We start from the raw sequence: 18,196 nt of genomic DNA on the forward strand, positions 1-18,196 counted from the left end.
TATGCCCCACAAATAACCCAGAGATGCATTTTAAATAAAAGGACACATTCTATTCATGCCTTAGTTTGCCTATCCATGTGCTGGAGGCTGCAGAAAGCAACGCTGGTGGGGGGGACACATCTGGCCAGGCTTTCCCCATCCTGCGCTGAGATTCCTCTGAACTGCAGGGGGTTGGACTAGATGGCCCTCGGTGTCCCTTCCAACTCTGCAATTATACGATCATGCGACGTTTCCAGCTCTCTTCCTTCTCGGGAGATTTGGGGAGCCTGCAAAAGGACTCTCCAGCTGCAGCGCTTAAAAACAGCACAGGGGAGCAAAACGCAGGTGACTCCGCCTCCTCCCCGAGGCTGCTTCTCTTTCAGGAATGTGCCCTTTCCCTCCCAAGCTGAATAACACCCCTCCCACCCCCACCCCGGGGAGACTGAGCTGATCCCTGTGCAGGGGACAGGGACCCAAAGGTGATCTTGCAATGCAAACGCTGCGCCACTTTGAAGATCCCCTATGATCCTTTGCACAGGGGCATTTCCAGCTCTTTCTCCCCCATTTGGGGAACGTGCCCCCCCGCACCCTTAACTCTCCCTCCCCTCAAGCTCTCTGCGCTAAAATACAACACCAGGATGTGTGGGGGCTGGATGAATCCTCAGCAAGCCTTCATGGAGGAACCGAGCGCCAGATGGACGCGAGAGGAGATGTATTTTTCTTCTTCCCCACATTAAATGGGGGGAAGTTGCAACCAGTAGTAGGCAAAGGGGGGGGGCACTCGGTCCTCCACTGGGCGACTGACCCGGCCGGGCTCTGCTTCCCGGAGAAGCAGGAAATTGCCATCCAAAGGCGGCGGCGGCGGCGCTGGGGGCGTTGCAGAAGCGCCCTGGGGAAGCGCGCGCGCAAAGGAGAGGCTGCAAAGCGCCGAGGTGCGACTTTTGTGGGGCAGTGAAAGGAAAGACGGGGGAGGAGACCTAAGGAGGATTTGTTTGAGGGGTAATGAAGGAGAAACACCTCCCCCCTAGCCACCGCCTCCCACGCGGAGCACTTTCCCCCGGGAAATGCACGGGGTGGGGTCGTGGATGATCCGCGCTGTGCACTTGCGTCGTGCGGCCCAGCGTGCTGCAGGATCGCCCAATGCAAGGACCCCCCTTTTAAAACCAACCCCCCCCCCAGCTCGGAAAAGAAAGGCGCAGCCTTCTGATGGAAGGGGGGAACATGCAGCCCGGACAGGGGAAACTCGCTATGGGGAAAACATCCTTGCTGGGGAGGGGGTATTAGAATTGCTGCTGGGGGTGGGGGCAGGTGGGGGGTTTGCGTGAGACTTTTGCGCCCCCGGAGCTTTGAATGTCCGAGGTCATCAGAAAGCCTGACGGGTTTAAATAGGGGGCGGGACGGGGCCGCGTGTTTAAAACTGAGGTCGGCTTCCGGGATGGTTTCATAGAGCAATGCAATGGGTTTACTTTGGATCCCTGGGTTTTTTGTTCTCAGGAAAAGACTCGGCCTGCTGTGTTTCCTGGAAAGACATTCTCAAAGCAGACTTGATGTCTTCGCTGGAAAGAGAAGAACCAGTTCTCCCGGCCTCTTGGGAAGGAGAGAGATTGGCAGGTACAGATTTTTGAACCGTCAAGGGAAAAGGCTATACCAGGGGTCTGCAACCCGTGGCTCCGGAGCCGCATGTGGCTCTTTTATACCTTTGCCGCGGCTCCGGGGCAGATACTAGTGAGGGGAGGAGGCGCATTGTGTGCCCCGACACTCCCCACTGTGGCGGGCGCTGTACTGGCTGTGACGTCGCATGGGGGCGCGGTGCGTGCGTTAGTCTCGCACCGTCCCGACGTCACCTTCCCGGTTTTGCGGCTCCCAGGTTTTTTTTCTTCGGAAACGGGTCCAAGTGGCTCTTTTTCTCTTAAAGGTTGCAGACCCCTGGGCTATACAGAAAAGGGAAGAGCACAAAGTAGCAAACTTGGGTAGCGTTAATCTTGAGCCACTCCCTCCCTTTGGGGAAAACCCAGAGATCAGTGTTAGAACACAGTCTTTGGATGTAGAAATTCTAAGGTTCAGTCCTGCCTTTGTGCAGAGCAGTGGTTTTCAACCAGTGTGCCCTGGCACCCTGGGTGCCTTGGGCAACACCCACCTCATTCTTTTTCTTTCTTTCTTTCTTTCTTTCCTTCCTTTCTTCCTTCCTTCCTTCCCTCCCTCCCTCCCAAAGGCGTGCACAGCTGTTTGTGGCAGCAGCCCTGGCTACAAGCTCCCCAGGTGAATGGTCCCTCTGGGGCTGGCCAGGGGGTGCTTCCCAGGCCCCTGTGGGGCAGTGTGAGGAGGCAATGCAAGGAAGTGGGGTAGCTCAGAGACCTGGCCAGGCAACATCAGCTGCCCAGAGGTCTCCCAAAAAGAAGGGAGAGCAAAGGAGGGTGTTCAAAAAAGGGTGAGGGGCTGCCAGCTCTGCAGACAAGGGGTGGCATAACTGGGCTCCTGAGCCCCACAGGGGTGCTGCAGAAAGATTGCATTTGGTTGGGAGAATTCTGGGCCCCAAAAAGGTTGAAAACCTCTGCTGCAGAAGGATCTGAAGGCAAGGGAACAGACTGCTGATGTAAAGTGGGACATTGACCAGGATAGACTTCATATTGTCCTCCTGGAGGGCAGCATATTCAGAAGGTAAATCCAGCTTTTGGTGTCTGCGAATAACATTAAATAATGCACCCATATACACAAAGTTTGAAATCCTTTGTTTTCTGTTGGAAATTCAAAAAAGTTTTCTTTTTCTCAAAATTCACCCCAGATGATGGGCGGTACAATGGGAATTCTAGGGAGACATCTATGCTATCATCAGAAACTCCTGCAGCTGAAGAAGGAAAAGAGATGGTTGCAGATGAAAGTGAACTTAAAAAGCACGGAGAAGAGAAATCCTCACCGTCTCTGGAGGTTAATGCCCATGAACCCCAAATCCTGCAGGAAGATGGACAAGGAAACAGCCAGAAAATATGTCCGGTGTGTGGGAAGATATTTAGATATGAATCAAACTTTAAAAGGCATTGCAGAAGCCACACAGGGGAGAAGCCATTTAAGTGCACTGAGTGTGGAAAGAGCTTGAGCTCAAGTTGGAGCCTTCTTACACATCTAAGAACCCACACAGGGGTGAAACCGTTTAAATGTGTGGACTGTGGAAAGAGTTTCAGCGAGAGCAGTACCCTCCTTACACATACGAGAACACACACTGGGGAGAAACCATTTAAATGCACGGAATGTGGGAAAACCTTCAGTAGGAACACTCACCTTACTTCCCATCAGAGAACTCACACGGGGGAGAAACCTTTTAAATGCATGGAGTGTGGAAAGAGCTATACTGTTAGTAGTGGCCTTACTCAACATCAAAGAACCCACACAGGAGAAAAACCATTTAAATGTACAGAGTGCGGAAAGGGTTTCAAGCAGCCCAGCCACCTTACTATACATTACAGAACACACACTGGGGAGAAGCCATTGAAATGCATGGAATGCGGGAAGAGATTCAGCCAGCTCATTAACCTGACTTCACATCAGAGAATACACACAGGGGATAAACCCTTTCAGTGCATGGAATGTGGGAAGAGCTTCACTGATAGTAGCGGCCTTGCTCAACATCAGAGAACTCACACAGGGGAGAAACCCTTTAAATGTACCGAGTGCGGGAAAAGCTTCCAACGTCCCAGTCGCCTTACTCTACATTTCAGAACCCACACCGGGGAGAAGCCATTTAAATGCCTGGAATGTGGGAAAAGCTTCAGCCAGCCCGGTCACCTTACTCTACATCAGACAACACACACACAGGAGAAACCATTTGAGTGTACGAAATGTGGGAAGCGCTTCAGGAAGAATGGAAGCCTTGCTTTGCATCACCAGACGCACACAGGAGGAACCATTTAGTTGCATGGAAAGTGCGAAAAACTACTGTAAGCTCACCCAGCTTACCTTACATTACATTAGAGAACACACTGGGCAGAAACCATTTGGAAACGGGGAATGTGGGAGAAAGTTTATTTACAGGAATAGACTATGCCTACAATAACACACACTGGAGAGGAACCCTTTAAATGCTTCAGTGTGGAAAGAACTTTTGTGACAGCATCAGTCTCATTCCTTAAGGCCTTTTTTTTGCCCTTGGCAACATTCAACGTCCCCCCGCCCATCCCTCTTGCTGCCTTCCCAAAGCCAGGTAAACAAGGTGCTGGGCTGTGGGAAGGAGGCATGAAGGCTCTGAGAGGGTCCTAAAGTCTTCCCACCTGTCAGGGTGCTGTCAGCAGCTCTTGGCCCAGGAAAGTATAAAGACAAGGAAAAGTTTCTTACAGTCTTTTCCCCTCCCCCCCCCCAAGCTTACAGAGAGAGGCCATAGAACCCAGCCTCTTGGATAATGGCGTTGTCCCGAGTGAATCTTCACCCCCAGTCTCTCCCACTTCCTTACTCGTCATCATCATCACCTCCTCTACAGGTGCTGCTAAGTACCCTCTGTCTTTGAGCTCTTTGCTCTCCTACCTTTAAGGCTCGCCGGGTTCTGGGAGATGGTGGGTCTGGAATGCTTTCTAGTAGCAACTGATCAGCCTGCTGCTGCTCTGCTTCTCCCATCATTTCCCAACTTTCCCCCTCATCTGCCTCTAAGCCGTTGTAACCTCAAACCCGTTGTAAATCTGTACAATGGTACCTCAGGTTACATACGCTTCAGGTTACACACTCCGCTAACCCAGAAATAGCGCTTCAGGTTAAGAACTTTGCTTCAGGATCAGAACAGAAATCTGGCTCCGGCAGCGCGGCAGCAGCAGGAGGCCCCATTAGCTAAAGTGGTGCTTCAGGTTAAGAACAGTTTCAGGTTAAGAACGGACCTCCGGAACAAATTAAGTACTTAACCCGAGGTACCACTGTACTGTCTTCCTCCTCCCTGAAAGGGTCAGGATGGGGCCTCCACCACTCCTCCTCAGCCCAGCCCCTCACACCATCTCCTTCCCAAACTCTAGTAAGCATTTCCACAGCTTAGGTAAGAAGAGGAGGAGGAGGAGGAGAAGAGTTTGAATTTGATATCCCGTTTTATCACTATCCGAAGGAGTCACAATCTCCTTTCCCTTCCTACCCCACAACAAACACTCTGTGAAGTGAATGAGGCTGAGAGACTTCAGAGAAGTGTGACTAGCCCAAGGTCACCCAGCAGCTGCATGTGGAGGAGCGGGGAAGCGAACCCGGTTCACCAGATTACGAGTCCAGTGCTCTTAACCACTACACCACACCCTGCCAGAGCCTCTCACCTCCTTCCCAAATCCCAACACTTCACTTCCCCAGCTTTCGGATTTTGGACTCCCCTGCAATGTGACAAGGCAATGGGGGGTGCCTGTGGGTTGTGTAGAAGTACTTTTGCAGGAGACTGAGAAAGAGGTGGAAACTAGGCTGTTTTGAGGGTTCCCTTTATGCAAAGTTTGCTTCAGGATGCTTGACCTACAAAGGAGATAGAAACCCTAGATCTGAACTTTCCAAACTAAAGGGGTTTGCTTGCAAAACTGAATCACTGTGTTGCGAACTGATGCATGTCCAAAAAGTGTGTCGCCAACGTGAAAAGTTAGGAAAGCTCTGCCCTAGGTCTTGGACGTAGACTTCCTTTGGATAAATAACAACAGTATTTGGAAGGAGTTTATACAACATGTAGTTGCCTATTAATATTTACATACGTATTAGGATAGTAATATCAAATTTATAAAAGAATGTGTGGGTTAGGGCGCTTTTTGTATATTGTATATTTGGGGGGGGGGTCCCTACCCATTTTTGTGCCTTTTTCTCTTCTCTTTTTCTTTGCATCACTTTATTTTCAATAAAATATTAATAAAAGAAAGAAAAGAGAATGGTCACAATTTCTCTACATATGTACAAGTGCTTGTGTGAAAGAAATTACACTCACGGATCTCTGCATCTAAACCCAGCAATAAGGACTCTTTATGTTTGCAGTCTCAGGAGCAGAAACCACCACCGTCTGCAGGAGTATGCTTAGGGTTCCCACAAAATTCTTAGTTTGAGTAGCCTACACAACTACACAGGGTTCCTCGCTTGCAGCGACTTCAAAGGTTTAGTCTCTGGCACGCACTGCTATGTGCAATTGCTATTATTATTATTATTAATAATACCCCACCCATCTGGCTGGGTTTCCCCAGCCACTCTAGGTAGCTTACAGCATATATTAACTACTTTGCTATGCCTCTGGTGTCTCCCAGCAGGCCTATAGTGGAGCTCCTCCTCTAGCTCTGCTACAGTGATTGAGCCACTTCATCTAAGTCAGACTTCCTCAACCTCGGCCCTCCAGATGTTTTTGGCCTACAACTCCCATGAACCCTACCTAGCAGGACCAGTGGTCAGGGATGATGGGAAACTGTAGTCTCAAAACATCTGGAGGGCCGAGGTTGAGGAATCCTGGTCTAAGTGAAGCCTGTGATTTGCTCCCAAGGTCCCAGGGTCCAGCTCCACTGATGGTTGGGACAACCAGTTACATGTTTAATCAAGCATTTAAAACTGAACCAGCACTGTGGCTCACCTGGTCATATAACAGCACTTTGGAGCGTGCTAATGTGGCAGCTAGACTTGTGACTGAGGAGCAGCCGCCGAGGCCATATAACACTGGTCCTGAAAGACGTACATTGGCTCCCGGTACGTTACCAAGCACATTTCAAAGTGCTGGTGCTGACCTTTAAAGCCCTAAAGGTCCTTGGCCCAGTATACCTGAAGGAGCGTCTCCACCCCCATCGTTCTGCCCAGACACTGAGGTCCAGCTCCGAGGGCCTTCTGGCGGTTCCGTCCCTGCAAGAAGTGAGGTTACAAGGAGCCAGGCAAAGGGCCTTCTTGGTAGTGGCACCCACCCTGTGGAACGCCCTCCCACCAGATGTCAAAGAAATAAACAGCTATCTGAATTTTAGAAGACACCTGAAGGCTGTTTAGGGAAGTTTTTAACATTTGATACTTTATCGCTTTATTAATAATAATATTCTGTTGGGAGCCGCCCAGAGCGGCTGGGGAAGGGGCCTTCAGCTGGTAAGCTCTTACTGCCCAACTAACCAGGATGTAAAAATCTTGTCATCGGTAATAATAACAATAACAACAACAACAATAATAATAATTTATTTGTACCCCGCCCATCTGGCTGGGCTTCCCCAGCCACTCTGGGCGGCTTCCAACAAAGATTAAAAATACATTAAAATGTCACACATTAAAAACTTCCCTAAACAGGGCTGCCTTCAGATGTCTTCTAAAAGTCTGGTAGTTGTTGTTCTCTTTGACATCTGGTGGGAGGGCGTTCCACAGGGAGGGCGCCACTACTGAAAAGGTCCTCTGCCTGGTTCCCTGTGGCTTTGCTTGTCGCAGTGAGGGAACTGCAAGAACGCCCTCGGCGCTGGACCTGTGTCCAGGCAGAACGATGGGGGTGGAGACGCTCCTTCAGGTATACTGGGCTGAGGCCGTTTAGGGCTTTAAAGGTCAGCACCAACACTTTGATTTGTGCTCGGAAACGTACTGGGAGCCAACGTAGGTCTTTCAGGACTGGTGTTCTATGGTCTTGGCGGCCGCTCCCAGTCACCAGTCTAGCTGCCGCATTCTGGATTAGTTGTAGTTTCCAGGTCGCCTTCAAAGGTAGCCCCACGTAGATCGCATTGCAGTAGTCCAAGCAGGACCGTAATGGCAGGATCCCAAGGAGAGCTGGCTTCAGGCACCAGACCCGTGGGCAGACCAACTCTACGTTACAAAGATGTCTGCAAGCGCCGCATGCAGACCTGCAACACCAGTCCCTCCATGTGAGAATCCCTTTCAGACAACCGCAGTGCCTGCGGACAGTCAGGTTGTGCATCCATTGCAGCGACCACAGGAGGAATGATCTCTGGGAGAAGTGCAGAGAGAAGAGACGCCATGGTTCATCTGCAACAGCGCAACTGAACAGCTTTATCTGCCCAAGCTGCAATGGAATATATCTCTCCCCTATCAATCTCTGCAGCCACTGTAGGTTTTCTAACCTTCCAACAGCGGATTTCACCCCCAAAGATGCACACCTCCCGAAACAGATGGATGCCAACTAAATACCATACCCACAATTAATGTACATAAGCTCCCAGTGGCTCTAATGTTACTGGACACTTTTATGGCATCTGACAGGGTGGAATGGGGAACCCTCAAGGCTTTCTTGGCACAATTAGGACTTGGAAAACACTTTTTGAGTCTTAACCAAATGTGTTCCACTTTGTGGGCAGCCATTTGCACAAATGGTATGGAGTATCTAATAATCAAAGCCAATATGGAGTGACAGATTAGGACCTCCTGGAACACCGGCTGTGTCCTGTACAGCATCCTTAAAAACAGTATTCTTTTTCTGTGGTATCTGAAATCTGCTTTATTTAAAACACATCAACAAAAGACCAATGAACGCATTTTAGTTTATGAAAGACATAAGTTTAACCCACAAAGTATCAAGGAAAATCAAAGGTGCATTTACATACAGTGGTACCTCGCAAGACGAAAAACTCGCAAGACGAAAAACTCGCAAGACGAAAGAGTTTTTCGTATTTTGAGTTGCTTCGCAAGACGAAAAACGAAAACGTCCTTTTTCTTAAAACCGTTCAATGCATTCCTGTGGGAAACCGTGCTTCGCAAGACGAAAAATTCGCAAGACGAAAAAACTCGCAGAACGAATTAATTTCGTCTTGCAAGGCACCACCGTAGAAACTATTAGGATGCCAAGATTATGTGAGAAAATGAAACTATATTCAAGTATCAGGTAAATAGGCTGTTATACATACGTGCTACATCAAGCAACTTAAAAGAAAAAAAAGTCTTATCCACTGCTAAATCCTACATTGGCCCTTCTAAATTTCCACGGCCCTTTAGGTAAAGCTTCCTACATTTCCATTTTCCCCTGACTGCAAAGTATTAGAAGGGAACAGGCTTCTGGGGGTTTTACACGCAGGATAGCAGGAAGCAGTCTGGTGTCCAGGAATGAAGGTCATGGATTGCCTCCCATTTTTCTTATTTACATTCTCAAAAAAACTCATGTGGTCCCAAACTTTGCCTCTTCACCTCTGCCGTCCTTCCCATCACTTCCTGAAAGTTAGTTTCTACTCTCTCCAATACTTACTTACTTTACCTTCCTTCCCTCCCTCCCTCCCTCCCTCCTTCCTGCAACAATTCACATCATACAAAGGAGAGGTATATCCCCATCCCAACTAAATCTTCATTTCCTGCCCCAGAAGTTCTGCTAGGTTTTATTGTATGCTTTGCCAAGTTTTGCTGGCTACAGGGAAATGTCAGCTTCCTTGAAACTTCCTGCTGAAGTGCCTGAGAAAGCTTTCATCCCTGTGCTTGTTCTTCATTTACAAACTCATCACTCCCAAACCCTAGTTAACCTTCCTCTCCCCAATGTTTTCATAGAATCATAGCATCTCAACTCCCTGCAATGTTGGAATTTTGGATAAAGCACCAGACAGATGGTTATCCAGCCTCTGCTTAAAAACCGCCACAACCTCCCGAGGGAAACTGTTCCACTGTTGAAGAGCTTACTGTCAGAAAGTTTTTCCATATGTTTAGTCAGAATCTCCTTTCTTGTAACTGGAAGCCATTGGTTAAGAGTCCTACCTTCCAGAGCAGGAGAAAACAAGCTTGCTCCATCTCCCATGTGACAGCCCTTCAGATATTTGAAGATGGCTATCATGCCTCCTCTCAGTCTCCTCTTTTCCAGGCTAAACATACCTAGCTCCTTCAACCATTCCTCACAAGGCTCAGCTTCCAGATCCTTGACCATCCCTTCTAAAATAAGCTGAAGACCCTACAATGTCTGCTCACTTCATTACTATGGGACTGCCTCTCCTGGTATGCCCCGCAGAGGACCTTAAGGTCCATGAATAAACATAATTTAGAGGTCCCGGGCCCTAAGGAAATCAGATTATCCTCCACCAGGGCCAGGGCCTTCTCAGTGATGGCTCCGACCTGGTGGAATGCTCTGTCCCATGAGACTAGGGCCCTGCAGGATTTAACCTCCTTCCGTTGGGCCTGTAAGACAGAGCTATTCTGCCTGGCTTTCAATTTGAACTTAGCCTGATCTTTTATTTCCCTTCCCTCCCCCTCCCCTTTTATGAAGATAACCCGCTCTGAGACCCCACAGCTAATTCTCCCCTGGCCTCCTCGCTGGCCCAAGTAGGACCAATTCAGCCAGCTAGCCCTGGAGATTATCTAATTGATTTTTGAATTTTATTGTTATTCATGTTTTTATACTGTATTTTATGCTGCTTTTATAATTAAGTGTTGTAAAGTGTTTTAAATTTGTTTAGCTGCCCTGGGCCCGGTTTTTGAACTGGGAAGGGCAGGGTATAAATATCCTAGGGTCCAAATTCCCAGCCTGCAGGCTCCAGAGAAGTGCAAGATGCTATTACCTCCCTAGTGCAGAAGAAAGATTAAAGTCAGTCCTGTTGAGTTCTCTCCAGGGAACGGGGAGCGACCACCACCTTTTCCTTAAGTTGCAGGATGACTGGGGCTGACCCTGATAAGAACTTGTCAAGCAGTTCTTTTGCAATCAATTGTGATCACAGTTCGCTATTCCACTACACCTATAATTGACATAGGAACGCTAGTAACAAAATGGTCAAACATTCTATTTTCTACAGTTCATAATACTTTTGCATGTATTACATTGCCGTTCATTTCTCTCAAATGTTAACTGTTTACAGAACCGCTGGTCCAGCATCTAATTGATTGTAGGAAATGAAAGTGTGCTTAGATTTCCAGGTGTCGAATGACCTCTTTCTAACTTCCTTTCATTCTTACGGTGTTCCTGGGGTAGCTTCTTCCATGTGAAACAAGAGTGCTGTGTCACTGATGCTCTTTTGAGGTTCAATTAATTTGTTGGGATTCCTGCTAGGTGCATTCTTTCGTGGAAGGTAACTCCTGTCCCTGAAGCGCTTTCCCCATTTCATACACTTATAGGTTTCCTTCTCTTTGTGGGTCCTTTGAGGAAGAGAAAGAGGAGTACTTTCTACAGTAAGGCGTGTACCCTCAAGAAAACTCCACACTGGGCATTCTTTGATGTAAAGGAAGGACATTGCTAACACTAAACTCTTTCTTCACTCTACATTCAAATGTGTTTACTGGTTGTGAAAATCAGACGCTGGACTAAATAGACTATGGGCCTGATCCACCAAGACACTTCTTTATGTGCTCATTATCCTCTGTGTGTCTTCTTCGATTTAAAGGAAGGCAACTGTTCACACTAAACCTTTCACATTCTCTGCATGTAAAAGCTTTCCGCCCAGAAAGCTGTGTCCCATGATGCAAAGTAAGCTGAGCTTACAGAAGCTTTTTCCCACATCCAACACATCTAAATGGTTCCTTCTGTGTGTTTTTTGTGGTGTAAAGTAAGGCTTTTCTTCTTTGCGAAGCTCCTCCCACATTCTGCACATTTAAACGGTTTCTCCCCAGTGTGTGTTCTGCTATGAGAAATGAGGTTGCTGCTGTTACAAAACCTCTTCCCACACTCCCTGCACTCAAAGGGTTTCTCCCCTGTGTGGGTCCTGCGATGGGAAGCAAGGTTAATGAGCTGCCTGAAGCTCTTCCCACAGTCCAGGCATTTAAATGGCTTCTCCCCGGTGTGGATTCTATAATGTAGAGTAAGGCGGCTGGGCTGTTGGAAGCTCTTTCCGCACTCCGTGCATTTAAAGGGTTTCTCCCCTGTGTGGGTTCTCTGATGTTGAGCAAGGCCACTACTATCAGTGAAGCTCTTCCCGCATTCCATGCATTTAAAGGGTTTCTCCCCGGTGTGTATTCTCTGATGGGAAGTAAGGTTAACCAGCTGGCTGAAGTTCTTCCCGCATTCCATGCATTTGAATGGCTTCTCCCCAGTGTGCGTTCTGTAATGTATAGTAAGGTGGTTGGGCTGCTTGAAACCCTTTCCACACTCTGTACATTTAAATGGTTTCTCCCCTGTGTGGGTTCTCTGATGTTGAGTAAGGCCGCTGCTGTCGCCAAAGCACTTCCCACATTCCATGCATTTAAATAGCTTCTCCTCTGTGTGGATAATGCTATGTGAAGTCAGATTAATGAGCTGATTGAAGGTCCGTCCACACTCAAAGCACTTAAATGGCTTCTCCCTTGTGTGTGTTCTCTGATGCAAAGTAAGTTGCGTGTTCCTACTGAAGGTTTTCCCACATTCCGTGCATTTAAATGGTTTCTCCCCAGTGTGTGTTCTCGTATGCGTAAGGAGGGTACTGCTCTCACGGAAACTTTTTCCACACTCCATGCATTTAAACGGTTTCAGCCCGGTGTGGCTTCTTAGATGTTTAAGAAGGCTGCAGCTGGAGCTCAAGCTCTTTCCACACTCAGTGCACTTAAATGGCTTCTCCCCCGTGTGGCTTCTGCAATGCCTATTTAACTTTGACTCGTATCTAAATATCTTCCCACACACAGGGCATATTTTCTGGCTGTTTCCTTGTCCATCTTCCTGCAGGATTTGGGGGTCACGGGCATTAACCTCCATAGAAGGTGAGGATTTCTCTTCTCCGTGCTTCTGAAGTTCACTTTCATCTGCAACCATCTCTTTTCCTTCTTCAGCTCCAGGAGTTTCTGACAATAGCATAGAATTCTCATCATCTGGGGTTGGGGTTGAAAAAAAGGAAACTTTTTTGAATTTCCAGCAGAAAACAAAGGATTTCAAACTTTGTGTATATGGGTGCATTATTTAATGTTATTTGAAGACACCAAAGGCTGGGTTTACCTTCTGAATATGCAGCCCTCCAGGAGGACAATATAAACTCCATCCTGGCCAATATCCCACTTGACCTCAGCAGGCACAGATATGTCTGTTCCCTTGCCTTCAGATCCCTCTGCGGCAGAGGTTTCCAACCTTTTTTGGGCCGATGGCTCCCTCAACCAACTGCAATCATTCTGCAGCACCCCTGTGGGGCTCAGGAGCTCAGTTATGCCACCCCTTGTCTGCAGAGCTGGCAGCCCCTCACCCTTTTTTGAACACCATCCCTTGTGGAGTGTTCCCTCAGCCTCCTCTCCTCTCTCCTCTCCTTGGGAGACCTCTGGGCAGCTGCTGTTGCCCGGCCAGGTCTCTGAGCTGCCCCACCTCCTTGCACTGCCTCCTCACACTGCCCCACAGGGGCCTGGGAAGCACCCTCTGGCCAGCCCCAGAGGACCAGTCACCTGGCGAGCTGGTAGCCAGGGCTGCTGCCACAAACAGCTGTGCAAGCCTTTGGGACACAGAGACGCAAGAGGGCATCCGAGGAGGGAGGGAAGAGGAACAGGGGCTAATGTTACCTGGGGAGCCCCTGAGCATCCTTCAAGGCACCCCAGGGTGCCACAGCACACTGATTGGAAACCACTGCTCTGCAGGCTTTCAGACTGGGACTCTGTTGATTGCAAGGACAGGACTGAGCCTTCGGATTTCTACATCCAAAGACTGTGTTCCTGTTGAATGGTTTCTTTAAATTTTAGGTTTCATTATTGTTTCACAAGATGTGTACAGTGGTACCTCGGGTTACATACCCTTCAGGTTACATACGCTTCAGGTTACAGACTCCGCTAACCCAGAAATAGTACCTCGGGTTAAGAACTTTGCTTCAGGATGAGAACAGAAACTGTGCTACGGCAGCACGGCAGCAGTAGGAGGCCCCATTAGCTAAAGTGGTGCTTTAGGTTAAGAACAGTTTCAGGTTAAGAATGGACCTCCGGAAAGAATTAAGTACTTAACCCGAGGTAGCACTGTATATCTTTAAGGGCAGGAGCAAATAACATGACCTAGTTTTACAGCTGTGAAGCAATATAGCAGGTGCTGTTAGGTTATGTTAATTAAGCTCTTGGGTACAGTATATTAAGAGCAGCATGAAGCTCTCTCAGTACGCTGGTTACACTTATTGATATAATGTAATTTAGTGTAAAATGAGTTTTTGTTTTTGTTATTAAACCAAGCAAAAGTTACTTGGTGTGGTCTCCCCAGCACGCCTTCTGCAGCCAAACTAATGTGAGGAAAAGCTAACAGTTCTAACACTGATCTCTGGGTTCTCCACCACCACCACCAAGCATAGCTGTCAACTTTTCTTGTGAGGAATCCCATTCGGAATAAGGGAATTTCCCTTTAAAAAGGGGAAACGGTGACAGCTATGCCAGTAAGGCAGGGTTGGCCCAAGGTCAATGCAACCCAGGTTTGCAGGTTTGTGTTATTCCCACTAGAACCTTTCCCATTATGGGTTTTGAAAAATCTGTACCTGCCATTCTCTCTCCTTCCTTAGAGACTTGGCAAACTGGTTCTTTTCCTTCCAACAAAGACATCAAGTCCACTGGGAGAATTTCTTTCCAAGGCTAGATCTTTCTGGGAACAAAATATCCAGGGATCTTCTTAATCTGTATATGAAGAGGGATTGAGAAATGGAGGCACAGGTAGAATAAAAATTGTGCTAGGCAGAATGTCCCCCCCCTCAAAAAAAGAACCTCATCTGGATTAAGTGATGCAAATTATGAACCTGAACATGTGTGAATTTGGAAAAGAGAATCTTCCTTTTCCAGCGGAATACAACAATGTTGTTGTTGTTTTTCCAGAATTTCTGTCCCCCATTAGGCATGCCATGAGCCTTGACAGTGATTCTGAGTCCAGGACTTGTAGCTAGGACCCAGCTGCTCCCAGCACTGCTCATAAACTGCACTAGGAAGCTGCATTAGGGGTTCTGGACTAAAGGTAAAGGGACCCCTGACCATTAGGTCCAGTCGTGGACGACTCTGGGGTTGCGGTGCTCATCTCGCTTTATTGGCCGAGGGAGCAGGCGTACAGCTTCCGGGTCATGTGGCCAGCATGACTAAGCCGCTTCTGGCGAACCAGAGCAGCGCACGGAAACGCCATTTACCTTCCCGACAGAGTGGTACCTATTTATCTACTTGCACTTTGATGTGCTTTCGAACTGCTAGGTTGGCAGGAGCAGGGACTGAGCAACGAGAGCTTACCCCATCACGGGGATTCGAACCACCAACCTTCTGATCGGCAAGTTCTAGGCTCTATGGTTTAACCCACAGTGCCACCCACGTCCCTTCTGGACTAAAAGGCAGCTCCAATGGTAAAATTCTCTCTCTGCACATCATTCCCACTGATGAGAAGATGCAGACTGATACTTACTGGCTGGAGAGCCAGGAGAGGTTCCTTAGCTGGGCCTTGGGTTACCTGCCATCACCTCCTCTTGATTTTTCTTTTTGAGTTTTAAGTATTTATTAACATTCTTATGTTACATCGGTAAACATTATCATATTACATCACGAGGCTTATTATAATATAATTTTCAGCATGTATACATAATTTATACAGTGGTACCTCGGGTTAAGAACTTAATTCGTTCCGGAGGTCTGTTCTTAACCTGAAACTGTTCTTAACCTGAAGCACCACTTTAGCTAATGGGGTCGGAGCACGATTTCTGTTCTCATCCTGAAGCAAAGTTCTTAACCCGAAGTAATATTTCTGGGTTAGCGGAGTCTATAACCTGAAGCATCTGTAACCTGAAGCGTATGTAACCCGAGGTACCACTGTATACAAAGTTTATTTTAAAAGTAGGCTCTAGATCAAAACCATAAGGGGAGGGAAACATAAGGGTCAGACTGAGTCCAAACCAAAGGCTGGGCGGAACAGCTCTGTCTTGCAGGCCCTGCGGAAAGATGTCAAGTCCCGCAGGGCCCTAGTCTCTTGTGACGGAGTGTTCCACCAAGTCGGGGCCAGTACTGAAAAGGCCCTGGCCCTAGTTGCGACCAATCTAACCACCTTGCGACCTGGGACCTCCAAAATGCTGTCATTTGTGGACCTTAAGGTCCTCCGCGGGGCATACCAGGAGTGCTGGAAAGAAGATAAAGTCCCTACCAGAGAAGATTGGCAGATCAAATTGATGGATTATGTTGGGACTGGCTGAAATGACCGGCAGAATCCGAGACCAAGGAAAAGAGGCGGTGGAAGAAGATTGGAAGAAATTTAAAATTTATCTTAAGAAATATTATAAAATTAATGAGTGCTAAAATGTTGAGGTTATAGGAAAAAGGGGATTACAGCTGTAAAAGATAAGTAATAGAGAAGAATAAGAGAAAATTACATAATTTTAAGAGGGAGGATTTGCTGAAACAATTTTGGAAACAGGGATGCAGAAAGGGGAGGTATGGGGAAGTCGGTGAAGTAGGGTTAAGGAAAAAAAGGGTCTGAAATTATACTTGTGTGTTTATGTCTTTGTTTGTTTGTATTGTCTATGGTTTGTGTTTATATAAATGTTGAAAAACCAATAAAAATTTTATAAAAAAAAAACACAAATTGATGGATTATGCCAAAATGGCTAAAATGACCGGAAGACTCAGAAATCAGGAAGACCAAAATGTTAACAAGGAATGGGGAAAATTTATAACTTATCTTAAAAACCATTGTAAACAGTTAAAATCCGTTAGTAGGATTGGAAAAACACTTGTAGTTTCATGGTGAATTTTGGACACAATGGAGAGGTAAAATATTTGGATTATTATAAAATATGCAGGAGGAAAGGACTAACAATAGGACCCACAAAGGGGAGGAGGGAAGCCCAGGAGATTCTTTGGAATCTTGTTTCTATGTTGTATATCTGATTGTAAAATTTTAATCTGAAAAAACAAACAAATAAATTTATATATAGTGGTACCTCGGGTTACATACACTTCAGGTTACATAAGCTTCAGGTTGCAGACTCTGTTAACCCAGAAATAGTACCTCGGGTTAAGAACTTTGCTTCAGGATGAGGTACCACTGCATATATATATATAAATGAAATTACAGGCTAATGAGCTTAACCAATATGCTGGGGAAGACAGGAGTGCCTGGCGTGCTCTGGTCCATGGGGTCACGAAGAGTCGGACACGACTAAACAACAACAACAATATACTGGGAACATTGCGAAAAAGACAGCAAGGATTTAGAGGAGCATATCTGTTCTTTTGAGGGACAAATATTCGGAATCTGTGCTTTTAAAACGGATCAAGAATGACTTAGAGTTCAGGGTGAGCAATGAGAACACATGAGCTGGGGCTGCACAATTCTTCAGGGTGGCTAAAACAGAAAGGGATGGAGAGAAGTTTGAAAATCTGTCGGAAATGATCCTTCATCATTTTGCGTATTTTTAAGCTGAAACTGGTCAACCCAGCAGGATTTTTTTGTGTTTCCTGCTCCATCCTCCCAGCTCCAAGGGGAGGTGATAACAGCCTTCCACCAAATCACTACTAGGCCCTATAACTAGGTCAGCAAAGACCAAGGGGAAAAAAAAATCATATTCAGCAGTCAAGACTGAACCCAGGCCGCCTGCTCTGCCGACCCCAATCCTCCTTCCCTTACCTGAGCTCGCTGCTTGGAAATACTAACTTGTTCAAGTTGGTGCATTAAGAAATATACAGTATATATAGTGGTAGTGTTGTGCTGTATTATTTATGCAGATTGATTTTCTCTGGAGTTAAAGATCTCATTGGGACGAGCTGAGCTCGTATTTTGCACAATTTGCATACTGTTTGATAATGTGTGGTTTGCTATGCCTAATAAAGGATATTTGATTTATGTTAATCCACCCCAGCGAGGCTGCTTCCCCCCATAGCGGGTTCCTCCCTCTCTCTGGGCTGCATGTTCCCCCTTCCCCCGTTTTTTTCAGAGCTGGGGGGGGGGGAGAGGTTTAAAAAGGGGGTCTTGCATTGGCGATCCTGCAGCACTTTGGGCCGCACGAAGCGAGCGCACAGCGCGGGTCACCCAGGACCCCGCCCCGTGCATTTCCCGGGGGAAAGTGCTCCGCGTGGGAGGCGCGTTTCCCCTTCATTCCCCCTCGTGCAAATCCTCCTTGGGTTCCCTCCCCCGTCTTTCCTCTCCCTACCCCACAAAAGCCTCACCTCGTCGCCTCCTCGCTGCCTCTCGCCTCCGCAGGAGCGTTTCCCTCCGCGGAAGAGGGAGCAGGGCGCTTCTCCAACGCCCCCAGCGCCGCCGCCTTCGGATTGCAACTTCCTGCTTCCCTGGGAAACAAAGCCCGGCCGGGTCAGTTGTCCAGCGGAGGACCGAGTTCCCCCCTCCCTCTCTCTCTCTGCAACCCTTGCGCCCCCCCCCCTTTGCCTACTACTGCAATGCAACTTCCGCGCTCCCTGCGCTTTCATAGAATCTGTCGAGCTGGAAGGGACCCGAGGGTCATCTAGTCCAACCTGCTGCTATGCAGTAATATGC

General features: G+C 47.6%; 2 protein-coding genes across 2 annotated transcripts in view; one reads left to right on the forward strand and one right to left on the reverse strand.

Moving 5' to 3' along the window:
- Positions 1-438: 438 nt before the first annotated feature.
- The window catches only part of LOC308469377 (uncharacterized protein), a 54,964-nt gene continuing 37,206 nt past the window's right edge, over positions 439-18,196 (forward strand). The window contains exons 1-2 of the mRNA XM_080991724.1: positions 439-691; positions 1,474-1,590. Of these exons, the coding sequence (XP_080847850.1) occupies positions 618-691; positions 1,474-1,590 (191 nt within the window). The 5' untranslated portion in view covers positions 439-617. The remainder of the gene's footprint in view (positions 692-1,473; positions 1,591-18,196) is intronic.
- Positions 10,597-18,017, reverse strand: LOC308469863 (uncharacterized protein). The gene is made up of 3 exons (XM_080992909.1): positions 17,872-18,017; positions 14,223-14,358; positions 10,597-12,603 (listed from the first exon to the last, which is right to left on the reverse strand). Exons 2-3 carry the CDS (start codon positions 14,284-14,286, stop codon positions 11,336-11,338), a joined length of 1,332 nt encoding a protein of 443 aa, XP_080849035.1. The 5' UTR covers positions 14,287-14,358; positions 17,872-18,017; the 3' UTR covers positions 10,597-11,335.

The sequence above is a fragment of the Podarcis pityusensis genome (genome assembly GCF_964106645.2).
Source record: "Podarcis pityusensis genome assembly, chromosome: 2".
Lineage (NCBI taxonomy): Eukaryota > Metazoa > Chordata > Lepidosauria > Squamata > Lacertidae > Podarcis > Podarcis pityusensis.